We start from the raw sequence: 12,508 nt of genomic DNA on the forward strand, positions 1-12,508 counted from the left end.
GCTTAACAAGATAATAATGAAAACTTGTGACTCTTTCCAAAGCCCCAGCACAGCTTGACCCTGATTGGCCAATGAGTCAAAACAATTCACATGAAACCAATGAAACAATCTCCAAACACATTCCAAAGCAGCAAAACACAGGAGAAGCAAATCAGATAATTATTGTTTTCATTTTTCTCTGAGGCTTTTCAGTTTCCCAGGAGGAAAATCCCAGGCAAAGGGATTTTTCCAGAGAATGTGAATGTCACAGACTGGATTTGTTTTGACACACTCTTTGTTTGGTAGTTTTCTGCCTGTGTTTTTGGAGAGAAACCATGCAGAGGTCCTTGCCTGTCACCATGATATTTTCTGAAAAATTCCTTCACCAGGATTTCTTCTCCTGGGAAGGTGAGAGGCCTCAGAAAAGAATGCAAACAATAATTATCTGATTGCTTGGGAATGTGGTCTGGAGATCGCTTACCAACAGGTGCATCTTTGATTGGTTCCATGTGAATTATTTTTAATAAATGACCAATCATCAGAGTCCAACCATCAGTGTGTTGGACTCTGAGGAGTCAGTCACGAGTTTTCATTCTCATTCTTGTTAAATCTTCTGAGGTATCCTTTCTCTTTCTTTAGTATAGTTTTAGAATATAATGTAATGTAATATAATGTAATGTAATATAACATAATATATATTTATTATGTAATGGAATTATATTATATAATTATTATATATAATGTACAATACATAATATAATAATATAATTATATAATTATAATATATAATATAATTATTACATAACACAATCATATTATATTATTATAATATATAATATAAAAATATATAGTTATATTGTATTATATTACATTACATTACATTACATTACATTACATTATATTATATTATATTATATTATATTATATTATATTATATTATATTATATATCAGCCTTCTGAGAACATAGAGTCAAATTCTCATCTCTCACCTCATCCTGGGCACCTCACAACACAAAAATTGCCTTTTTTTCCTTTTTTCCCAGGCCAGTAATGGGCTGTGGTACGAGATGGATGATGAGTCTGTGGAGCTCCGTTGCATTGACACAGCTCTCAGGCAGCAAGCCTACCTGCTCTTTTATGCCAGGTAATAACCAGGATGCAGATCTGATCAGAAGATGTTTCCTTTTCCCTGTTTATTGTTTTGCTTCTCCTACTCCAGAATGTTTTTCAATTACTGCCTGCATCATTCAGTGCTTTGAAACCTGTGCCACCCCATGTACCTGATATTTGTCTGCTCTCTGATGCTGGAATTATGTAGAGAAGAGCAAGAGAACCTAAAGTGGCCTGCCAGGAAAGATAAGGAGGGACTCTTTTATAAAGAAAGGTTGGACACAATGAAGGCTGTCAGTTTTCATCTAACCCAGGGCAGGTTTACATTATATATTAAGGAGAAATGCTTCAATGATGGTGTGGTGAGACAATGGAAGAGGCTGCCCAAAGTAGATATGGGTGCCTCATCCCTGGAAGTGTTCAAGGCCAGGTTGGAAGGACTTGGACAGAAACCTGGTCTATTGTTTATGTGACAGGGGGGTGGAACAAAATGAGCTTTAAGGTCCCTTCCAACACAAACAAGTCTGTGAATTTATGAAATGGAGGCTGTAGAAGGTATAAAAATGACGTTTTGCTGGGACAGAAGCAGACTAGGTGGGAAGACTAGCTGAAATTTCCATTAGTGGCCTTGGTTAAGTCTTCTCTCTGTCATAGGAACCTCTCCAAGAAAATTGCTGAACCCCAGAAGAAGCTCCAACAACAGTCCTAAACTGAGATCAATCTTATTTCCTCCAGATGCTCTGATCTGAAGATTGGAGAAAGGGCTGCTTCTTCCTCTCTGACACCACCACATGCCCCTTCCTTCCTCAGTCACTGGGCAGGCAGCAGCAAGAAGGTGGCTTCCATTGGCCCCCAGGGTTTGCCTGGCAGGAGGAAGGTAACTCTGGGCAGGAGGAGCAGTGGATTTTCTCTAGGATCTCTCTCAGAATCTCTGCTGGTCAGAGATGTGTTAGAAAATCTCTTTCCCCAGCTCAGCAGTTGAAGAAAGAATCAGAACTCTTCTATTCTTGTTCTCAAGGTTGTTTATTGTTTCTTATCTATAGAATTCTTTCTCCAACCTGCTGAGATCCGTTCAGCAGGTCAGACAGAGGCACTCTGGTGTTATCTTTTTATACTAAAAACTACATGTACACTATTTACAATAACTTCCCAATATCTATCACCTATTTTAGACAGTGAACTTCTACTCTAAACCAATCTAAAAACGCCAACATCACCCAGAAGATGGAGGCTATGAAGAAGAAAGAACAAGGACAAGGCATGCCCAAATTCCTCCATCTTGGGACCCCAAGCTCCCATTCTAAAAACCTCAAAAAATCTATTTTTCACTCCATGACAAACTATTATTCTATTTAAACTTTCTTGACTTGTAATTCTTCATATAAAGGTTGGTAATTGTTTGTTCCAAGGGCTAAATCAAAGGCACAGGAGTCTTGGGCTCTGTTCCAAGGTCTCTGAGCCCCCCTGGGCAGGGGCTGAGTCCTCCAGGGCAGCCAGAGGAATTTCCTGGGTTCTGACAGATCTCAGCATTTCTGCTTTTTCTCCTCCCACCCTGCAGCATTCTTCACAGCCACAATGCTGCTTCCTCTCAAACATCCCACCCGGATCCATCCCATTTGTGCCCCTTTGTCCTTGGCAGCCTCCAGAAGAGCCTTTGGGAGGCTCTGAAATCTCCCCTCCCAGAACTTCTGGGGGTTCCCCACTGACTCTGGCCCTTTCAGGAGAGGAGGGCAGGAACTCTCCACAGCTCTCTTTGCAGGACACAGTGCTGGAGGTGGAGGATGCTGGCATGGAGCAGGCCTGGAGCAGGTCCCAGCTGTGGGATGGCCACAGCTGCGTTGTGGAAACCATGGACTGTGACCCCTCAGCAGGGAGGAGAACAAACCCTGCCAGCAATGGCCATTCTCCCAGGGATGCTGCAGCTTCAGGGCCTTCCAGGAGGAGCCTGCAGTGGGCTGGTGTCCCCAGGGCTGCCCAGGAGCAAACCCTGCTGAGGCACAGAGAGATGAGCAGATCCGTGCGGGGCGGCTACAACCTCCGGAGCCGCTTTGTGCTGCACACAGAGCCCTCACCCAGGAGGAGGAGGAGCAAGAGGAGGCAGGCAACAAATCCTCCATGTCATGACCATGCCCACAGAGCAGTCCTAAAGCCCTCCAGCACCAGCTTGAAGCAGGCTGGCACCCTCAGAAAGCAAAGCCCACCGAGGTGGAGGGAGCAGAGGAGAAGGGGCTGGGAGCGCCGCGGCTGCTCGGTGCAGCGCACACACCATCACCACCTCTTTCTGGGCAGGAGGAACAGGGGCAGAAGGAGTCCTCCACGTTGTGACAAAGCCCCAGTGGATAACAACAGCAGCTTGAGGAAAGCTGCCATGCTCAGGGCTGCTCAGGAGCCATCCAGAGCCAGGCTGAGGGAGCAGAGAAGATCCCTGCAGCCGGGCTACGATCTCCGCAGCCGCTTTGTGCTCTGCACCCACCAGCCTCCAGCGAGGAAGAGGAGGGTTTCCATGGCCCAGAGATGCGTGTCAGACAAGCACTCAGAGCACCCTGGGAGCGCTGCAGTCAGATTGTGGCCCTGGCTGAAGCAGAATGGAAGATTAGCGCTGCGGTTTTTAGCAAAGGTGTCCTTGTTTTCTACACGCCTTCTCACACATGAGGGAATGATTTATTTACATGGATGATGATGCTAGTGGCTAGACTAAAAGAGTTTAAGTAGAATTCTTTATTATAATTAATTCTTTATAATTCTTTATAATTGCTCTATTAGTAGCAATAGCTATCCACAGTGTAGGTAGTTTTAGCTACTGATATAGCTCAGTATTTGGAAGCAATGGCTGCGGTTTTTAGCAAAGGTGTCCTTGTTTTCCACACGCCTTCTCACACATGAGGGAATGATGTATTTACATGGATGATGATGCTAATGGCTAGACTAAAAAGGATTTAATTATAATTCTTTATTATAACTAATTCTTTGAATTCTTTATTATAATTAATTCTTCATTATTCTTTATGTAATTCTTTATAATTGCTATACTAGTAACAATAGCTATCCACAGTGTAGGTAGTTTTAGCTACTGATATAGCTCAGTATTTGGAAGCAATGGCTGCGGTTTTTAGCAAAGGTGTCCTTGTTTTCCACACGCCTTCTCACACATGAGGGAATGATGTATTTACATGGATGATGATGCTAATGGCTAGACTAAAAAGGATTTAATTATAATTCTTTATTATAACTAATTCTTTGAATTCTTTATTATAATTAATTCTTCATTATTCTTTATGTAATTCTTTATAATTGCTATACTAGTAACAATAGCTATCCACAGTGTAGATAGTTTTAGCTACTGATATAGCTCAGTATTTGGAAGCAATAGCTGCGGTTTTTAGCAAAGGTGTCCTTGTTTTCTACACGCCTTCTCACACATGAGGGAATGATGTATTTACATGGATGATGATGCTAGTGGCTAGACTAAAAAGGGTTTAATTAGAATTCTTTATTCCACAGTGTAGATAGTTATTGCTACTAATATAGCTCAGTATTTGGAAGCAATATTGAAGCAATTATGTTAAAGGTAGAAAAATAAACGTTAAGTAGAGACTGACATTGCTCACCCTTCCCAATGGCCCTGAACATTTTTCTCAGTCTCAAAGTGAAACCTGGCTGGCTGTCCCCACTCAAGGGAGGAATCTCCACACTCTGAGAAGGGAGTGTGTCCTAATAAAGAGTGGGAAAGGCTTTTAGATATGAGGGGATGGGCTGTCAGGGAGCCCGCTGCAGCAGGACACTGTCTGAGCAGGGAGACAGCAGCTCCGGCTGTTTACACCTCACCAGGAACTGAGCAAGGAGAGTCTCCTGGTTTTAGTGTTAAAAACACTGAGAGCAGCTTGACCAAACTATCACATTGTCACGGAAAACATCAGAATAAATTAAGCTCTCTAATGTCACTTTTAGTATCAGAAAGCACACATTACCTTATTACAGTGCTCCTCTAAACATGTGCATGCTCTTTCAAAACTTTGCACTATTTGTACATTTTAGCAATTAATGTTCATTTGCTATAAATTGCATAATGCTCTTCAATAATTAGTTTTCTGTCTTCTATTAATTATTGACTTCTTGCTTCTCATGCTAATCAGTCCATATTTTCAGTCTTTTTATTATCTTTTTCCCAGATAGAGAGAGGTATCGTGTTTTAAACCCAGATGGAAATCAAGCACCACGCAGCTGCTTGCTCAACCACCTCTTCTTCCCCACCACACTGGTGCAAGGGGGAGGAGATTTGGAGTAAAACTTGTGTGCTGAATCAAGAACAATTTAATATTTGAAAATAAAGTCAAGTACAACAACAATAGTAATTAATAATGATAATGAAAAGGGACCAAATGCAATTACATGCTGCTGACTGATGCCAGAGCAATCAAAATCCCTTCCCAAACCAACATCAGCTGCCTTTCTAGGCAATTCCTCACAGTTTATATTTCAGGCATGATGCTCTAGGGTGTGGATGTCCCTTTGGGCAGTTCAGGTCACCTGTCCCAGCTGTGTTCTCCCACATTTTATTTTTTGGAACCTCCTCAGTGGCAGAGCAGAAGATGAGGAAACAAACAGTTCTTGACTCAGGATAAACATGACTTAGCAAAACCTAAAACTTCAGTGTGTTATCAACACCATTCTCATTCCAAATCCAAACCACAGCAGCTAAAGAAGAAATTCAAGAAGAAATTAACTCTACCCTAGCTGAAACCAGGACAATGGGATTACAGTGGATTGGCTTTGTTAGTTCCCTCTTTATCTCAGGGTTCTGCACAATGGCCTCATGGCTTATAAATCCTGCATTCCTTGTGTCCAGCTTCAGCAATAAATTCCTTTTCCAGCTCTGAGACCATTGAAGCATATCAAGGTTGATTACAGTGGTTTTAGCAAAACTTAAAGCTTCAGGAATTTTCCCAAGCTGTGTTGCCACTGTAGCAGTTTATGACAAACCTTGCTGAATGTTGGCTATGACAGAGTGAAAAATTACACTGGTTGTGATTAATTAAAACAAAGAATTATAAAATTTAATTAAAACAATTCATTAGAAAAGGTATTTGTAAAGTTCTATCATTCCTAAACAGACATTTCCTGATCTGAGGGCAGGAGCAGCAGGGATGTCCAGGCCTTCACAGGGAAGTGAGAGTCACAAGTGTCTCACTTCTAACACCTTTTTCAGCAGCAAAGCATATTTTACTGAATAAACCTGAAAAAACAAAATCTAAAAATGTATCAGATTGGCAGCCAATCCTGTTATGCTGTAGAAGGGCAATCCCACTTTTGCATGGTGAGAACTTTTAGACTACCACCCTAAGGTGGGTGAAGATCCCTCCCTTGAGTAGGGAAGCCCCTTAAGGTCACTTCTCAAGGCTGAGAAAAATAGAAAATAGATTTTCTCATAGTTTTTGCATGGGTAACATCAATATCTACTTAATTATTGTTTTGCTAAATTTAATATAATTGCTTCTCCATTCCTTCAAAATTAGTGCACTATACTATACTAGTAGTTATGGCTACCTGTGCTATATAAAAAATAATTCTGATCAAGTTATTTTGGTTAATCATTGCAATAAATGTAAATAAATACTTCATTTTATTTACATAAATATATTTGCTTTGCCATCTTTAATCCCATGGGACAAAGTTGTCTACACACCCAACACACATGGAGAACAGAGAGATTTGATGAATAACTCTAAACCACAATTTAATATCTGAGTTCAGGCTATCATTGTCTGGATGGGGTCCATTCCAGGAAAGAATTACCTAGTGAACACAGATAATCCCACATATTCTCCACAGTAACATGCAAAAAAAAAAGCTAAATAATGTAGTTTGCACCTCAGGAAATAACATTTTTCCCAGGCATGTTTCACGTGAAGCACCTTTTTTTTTCAAAAATACAAAAAATATCTTGAATTGATCTTCTACTGAAATGATCTTCTGTTCCAATAATCCATTTTTTCTTCATAGGCTGTAAGTCTCCCTGAAAGAGAAGCCCTACCTGTGTAGGTGCCAGAGGACAACAGCATCAGGAAGAAGAGACGGAAGAATGAAATAAAATAAAGTAGCTCAGCTGCCAGTAGGAGAAATCTGTGGTTAATGTTTTTTTGGAAAAGGCCACATCACAAATCTAAAGTGTTTTTATCTGTGTTCCCAGAGGATAAGAGTCTGGTGGGTATTGACTGCTGCAGCTGTAGGAGTCAGGAATTTTCTTCTCATTGTTTAGGTACAACACAATTTAGGTACAGCACAATCTTTCTCTGGTTCTCCTGTCAGAACAAACTGTAAAGAAAGACCTACAGAGCACTTGCACATCTATTTTAATCTGTTATGTTTTGACCTTTCGTGGTCTTGGGCCTGATTTTGCCTGAATTAAGGGATAAAAATTTGATGGGGAGACAAACTGCAAAAAGAAACAGGAAAATGGCTTTAAAGGTATTGCAGGAAGAAAGAACGTGTGCATAACTCACATTTAACTCCAATTTTGTTATTTTCTAATTAATGGTGCAGGAAAGGCCTGCTATGGGAGAAGACATACTATCACAGATAGGCTCTTCAGATTTCTCAGAGATTTTCCTCTGCAGATAATAATTTCTGTCTTTATTATGTTTCTGTTTAATTAAACAAAGACATTGCACTTTCAAGCTGTCACCATATAGAAGACACATGACATGAGGTGGTTCTTCCCAAGAAAATCCCTTTCTGCTGTTCACAGAATGTGGCTGTGATGCAGAGGTAACTCTGCAGTCAGTGAATAAGGATAAAAGTGGGCAAAAACAGTCAAGGGAAAAAGGACCAGACTGAATGAGATGTTTTAACACTGGAAATGTGAGTGTCAGCCAGTAATTCAACTTTTAATCAATCTCTTTGGCATTGAAAGGGGCACTGTGGTGAGAGAGACAATGTGGGGTTGCTGATGGATCTGAGTAAGAAGCCACACAATAAACTAAACAACAGCAAAATAAAAAAGATCTTTTAATAGGATACAATAAAAATTAAGATTGTTAATGAGTGAATCTTTTGTTCCTTATCCCCAGATGAATGTGGACTGTATCTTTGCTTCACCTTCAAATTTTATTGAGAAAGCAGAAGTATTGTAAGCCTGTATGATAACTGTCATTAATTGAAATAATAGTAATTACTGCAAAGTAAAACCAGATCTTGATATTTCTGTACATATCTGGGTTTATATAGAAATGCTTTCCAAGCTGTGTGAAACTAGAGGTGGCTGTGAGTCAACTCAAACAAATGCATCACATTTATCCAACCACTAAGAACTATTCCTTACTGCTCCCATCAGCACTAGCCAGTCTCTGTGGACTTTATAAATACATATAAATACATTATAAAGAGCTGTGGAAAATCCTCTCCTCTCCTTCACTGCAGAGTGCTCAGAGTTGAAAGCTTTTCTGGAGATCTCATAATTTAGGGGTTTTTTTCCCTTCCTCTTCTTCCACCGCACTCCACAACAGGTAACAGAGAAATTACCTTTGTTATATTCAAATGCTGCAACTGATGATTTTGAGACTTGAATTGATTAGTCCATAAAAAGATATCTGCTGTATTTTCTTTTATTTTTCTACAGGGTAAAAATGCTAGCTGAGCATTTGAAGACAGTAGTGAATATGCAATGAAGGCAATGCTATGAAAGAAGAATCTATCAAAAACAGAGACAAAAATAAAGGCAAAGGCTGCCTTATTTTCTTCAGGAAGTTTTATAATCTATTCAGAAGGTCTTTTCTCATAAATTCCAGCCATCCTTTTGTCTGCTCAAGCAGGCAGTTGTATTTTGATTGCAGATTTGCCTGGCTGCTTGCAGCTTCATCTCAAACCAAGAAGGATGATCCTTGGGAACCTCAGTGGACTGAGTGAATTCAGACTCCTGGGTTTTTCTGGAAACTCTCATTTGCGCCCTTTGCTCTTTGTAATTTTATTATCTCTTTATATCCTCACCTTGGTGGCTAACACAGTGATAGCTGTCACAATAAACACTGACAACACCCTTCACACCCCCATGTATTTCTTCCTCACTCAGCTGTCCTGTCTGGATATCTGCTATTTATCAGCCATGATCCCAACCATCCTGGAGAACCTGATGGTGGGAACAGTAAGTATTTCCAAGACAAGATGTGCCATGCAAATGTTTTCCTTCCTTTTCTTCGGGGTTGCTGAATGTTTCCTCTTGGCTGCCATGTCCCTCGATCGTTATTTCGCAGTTTGCCACCCCTTGCACTACACAATTATCATGAGCAGCAGGGTCTGCAGGGGCCTGGTTGCTGGCTGTTACATTTGTGGGGCTGCTGTGGGTTTAATTCACACCCTGATAACCTTCAGCTCACCCTTGTGTGGCTCTGCCATCGACCACTTCTTCTGTGAGATCCAGCCCATGCTGGACCTGCTCTGTGGCAACACCTTGCCAAGAGAGCTCCAGGTCATTCTGGTGGCTGTCTTTGCTATTCTCAGCCCTTTCTTACTCATCATTTATTCTTATATTCATATCATTTCCACCATTCTTCACATGGCATCAGCTGAGAGCCAGCAGAAAGCGTTTTCCACTTGCTCCTCACACCTCTTGGTTGTGACTCTGGTTTATGGCACTGCAGGCTCCACATACCTGAGGCCAAAATCCACCTACTGTGCAGCTGTGGATAAATTCCTCTCACTCTCTTATTCTGTGCTGACTCCTCTGTTGAATCCCATCATTTACAGCTTGAGGAATAAGGAGGTGAAAAGAGCCCTTAAGAAAAAATGGAAAAAAATTAATTTAGTGTGGAAATGAAATGGAATATTTGGGGTGTCTCAGGTGTTTGTGTTGGTATTTTTCACTCTAAATTCTTGGTCAGTGAAATGAATTTCCAGATTCACTTCAGCTTTTGGAAGGAAAGAGGGAGAAGAGTGGAGATTTTCAGCTGTAAGAGGGAGTGTCAGAAGCTATGTTAACATTTTGGAAGGAAGCTTGTTCCACATACTTGAGAAATTCTTAACTAGATAAACTTTTCCCCTTTTCCTTTTCCTTTTCTGTTTCTTTCTCTTTCTCTTTCTCTTTCTCTTTCTCTTTCTCTTTCTCTTTCTTTTCCTTGCTACTTTTCAGAAACTTTAAAATTGTGTTTTACATACTTCTGACTTTTTGAACAGAATTGTAATATTCAGGAGCCTGATTTTACTGAAAGAACTGAGAAGAATAAGTTTTCATCCATCTGCATTTATTTCCTGAAAATGTTCAGTAAATTTCTCTGGGAGAGGATATAATTCAGGCTATGATATGGAGCCCAGGAAATTAATGAGTACTGATTATTAATTCTGAGATTGTTATTGGAAAAAAACCAAAAAAAAAGAGGTGTGCAAAATTGCATTCCTGCCCCACTGCCTCAAAGGTATTTCTTTAATTTTAGAGAAATTGTTTAAAACAGGTTACTCCAAGTCTAGGCATTTGAAGAACCTAACCACTGTAGAGCTCTGTAACTCTTAATAAAATTCTTTATATTAAATCCTCAAAACTGGAATGATATTGGAAATTTAAGGACATGAATTCCAACAGCAAGGTGATTTTGGGCAGCTGGGAGATGCCAGACCAGTGTTAACCCCAAAATAAGCAATAACCATGGGCCCAAAGAACCTTTCTACAGGAGAATTTGTTTGATTTATCTGACAAACAACAGAAAAGCTCTTGTAGGGGGAATGCCTTGCTTCACAACCTTCTGTTGGGATGTCGGGGGACACAGAACAGATGATGGACTTTGGACCTGCTTAGCACAAGGGATTTGATAACAGGAGGCCTTGGGAAGAGCGAACAAAACTTTGAGGACTAAATCAAGATTGCAAGAAGAACAAATCAGATGGGTTTACCAGGAAAAGAAAATTACATCAGACTTCTGCAAGAGTTGTTTAAAATGTTTAAGTTTGTTTATGTGATCTTTACCCAATCACTGTAGTAAAACATTACTAACCTCCCTAAAATAGTATATAAGTGTCACCATGATATTTTTTGAAAAATCTCCCAGGATTTTTCTCCTGAGAAGCCTCAGAAAAGAAATGTAAACAATAATTATCTGATTGCTTGGAATGTGGCCCGGAGGTCGTTTACCAGCAGGTGCATCTTTGATTGGTTCCATGTGAATTGTTTTTAATTAATGACCAATCCCAGTCCAGCTGTGTCTGGACTCTGATCAGTCACAGGTTTTTATTATTCATTGTTGTCTAGACTTCTGATGTCTCTTTTCTCTTTCTTTAGTATAGTTTTAGTATATAATTTCCTTTTAATATAATGTAATATAAAATAATAAATCAGCCTTCTGAGAACTTGGAGTCAATTCTCATCTCTCACCTCATCCTGGGGACATTCACAGCCCTGCAACATATAAGCATTTGTATCCCACAATAAAGCAGATTCAGCATTTGTATCCCACAATAAATCAGACTAAATTAGTCTTCCCTGTCTCTCCTCATCACTGACAACCTCCCTGAAGATATTTAACATGGGAATAAGGTCCCCTTTCATTCTTCTGGAGGCTGACCAGGCCCAGCTACCTCAGCCTGGCCTCACAAGAGAGATTCTGTGAGGGTTCATGGGATTCATTGTCCTCCACCGGACAATGGCAGAATTTGTGATCATGTGTGCTACTCCTGTGGAGAAGTTTCTTGAAATTGTGGAGTTCTGTGGCCCTGAAGGAGAGAACCCTGGGGTCAGACCTCGTTGTGGTCTGCTCCATCCTCCTGAGGGGCAGTGAGGGGCAGGTGTCCATCTGTCCATCTCTTCACCCTCATGGCAGTGACAGGACTTGAGGAAATGGCTGGAGCTGACTGAGGGCAGGTTTAGGTTGGATATCAAGACAAATGTTTTCACTCAGAGGGTGGTTGGCTCCTGGCAGAGCCTCCCCAGGGCAGTGGGCTCAGCACCACGTCCACCTGAGCTCCTGAGGTGCCTGGACAATGCTGTCACACACCTGTGGTGACCCTGGCGGTGTCCTGTGCAGGGCCAAGAGCTGGGATGGATGGTCCTGGCTGGTCCCTACCAGCTCTGAGCTTCTGTGGCTCTGTGACCTTGCTGAGAGCCCATTTGTCCTCCCAGAGCTGCCCTCTGCCATCAGCCCTGCACAGAATGGCTGTAAGGCCTCAGCTGTCACAGCAAACCTGCTCTGGAACAAGACAATCATTGCTCTTGTGTTAATGAGCAGATTATTTTGACTTTAAATTGGAACACATCAGGCGCTCACTGCAGCATGTCTGCATCATTGATATTATAAGTATCTTGAGTTTATTTGGCTTTTAGTTTCTCCAGCTTTTCCCCTGTGCCCTTGCTCACATCCCTGGCTGCCTATTCCCTCCTCTCCATGAAGTTTCTTTCCAAGACTCTGAGCGCAGATGTCCCAAGGCATCAGAGTTTCACCAA

At 41.1% G+C, this 12,508-nt stretch overlaps 1 protein-coding gene across 1 annotated transcript; it reads left to right on the forward strand.

The window, feature by feature from the left end:
• Window positions 1-8,959: 8,959 nt before the first annotated feature.
• On the forward strand, window positions 8,960-9,898 carry LOC128940032 (olfactory receptor 10C1-like). Its single transcript, XM_054281358.1, has one exon. The coding sequence runs from the start codon at window positions 8,960-8,962 to the stop codon at window positions 9,896-9,898; it is 939 nt and encodes a 312-aa protein (XP_054137333.1).
• The last annotated feature ends 2,610 nt before the right edge of the window (window positions 9,899-12,508 follow it).

The sequence above is a fragment of the Melozone crissalis genome, unplaced genomic scaffold, assembly GCF_028551555.1.
Source record: "Melozone crissalis strain CALT ecotype California unplaced genomic scaffold, PUWL_Pcris_2 ptg000032l_1, whole genome shotgun sequence".
NCBI classification, from domain to species: Eukaryota; Metazoa; Chordata; class Aves; order Passeriformes; family Passerellidae; genus Melozone; species Melozone crissalis.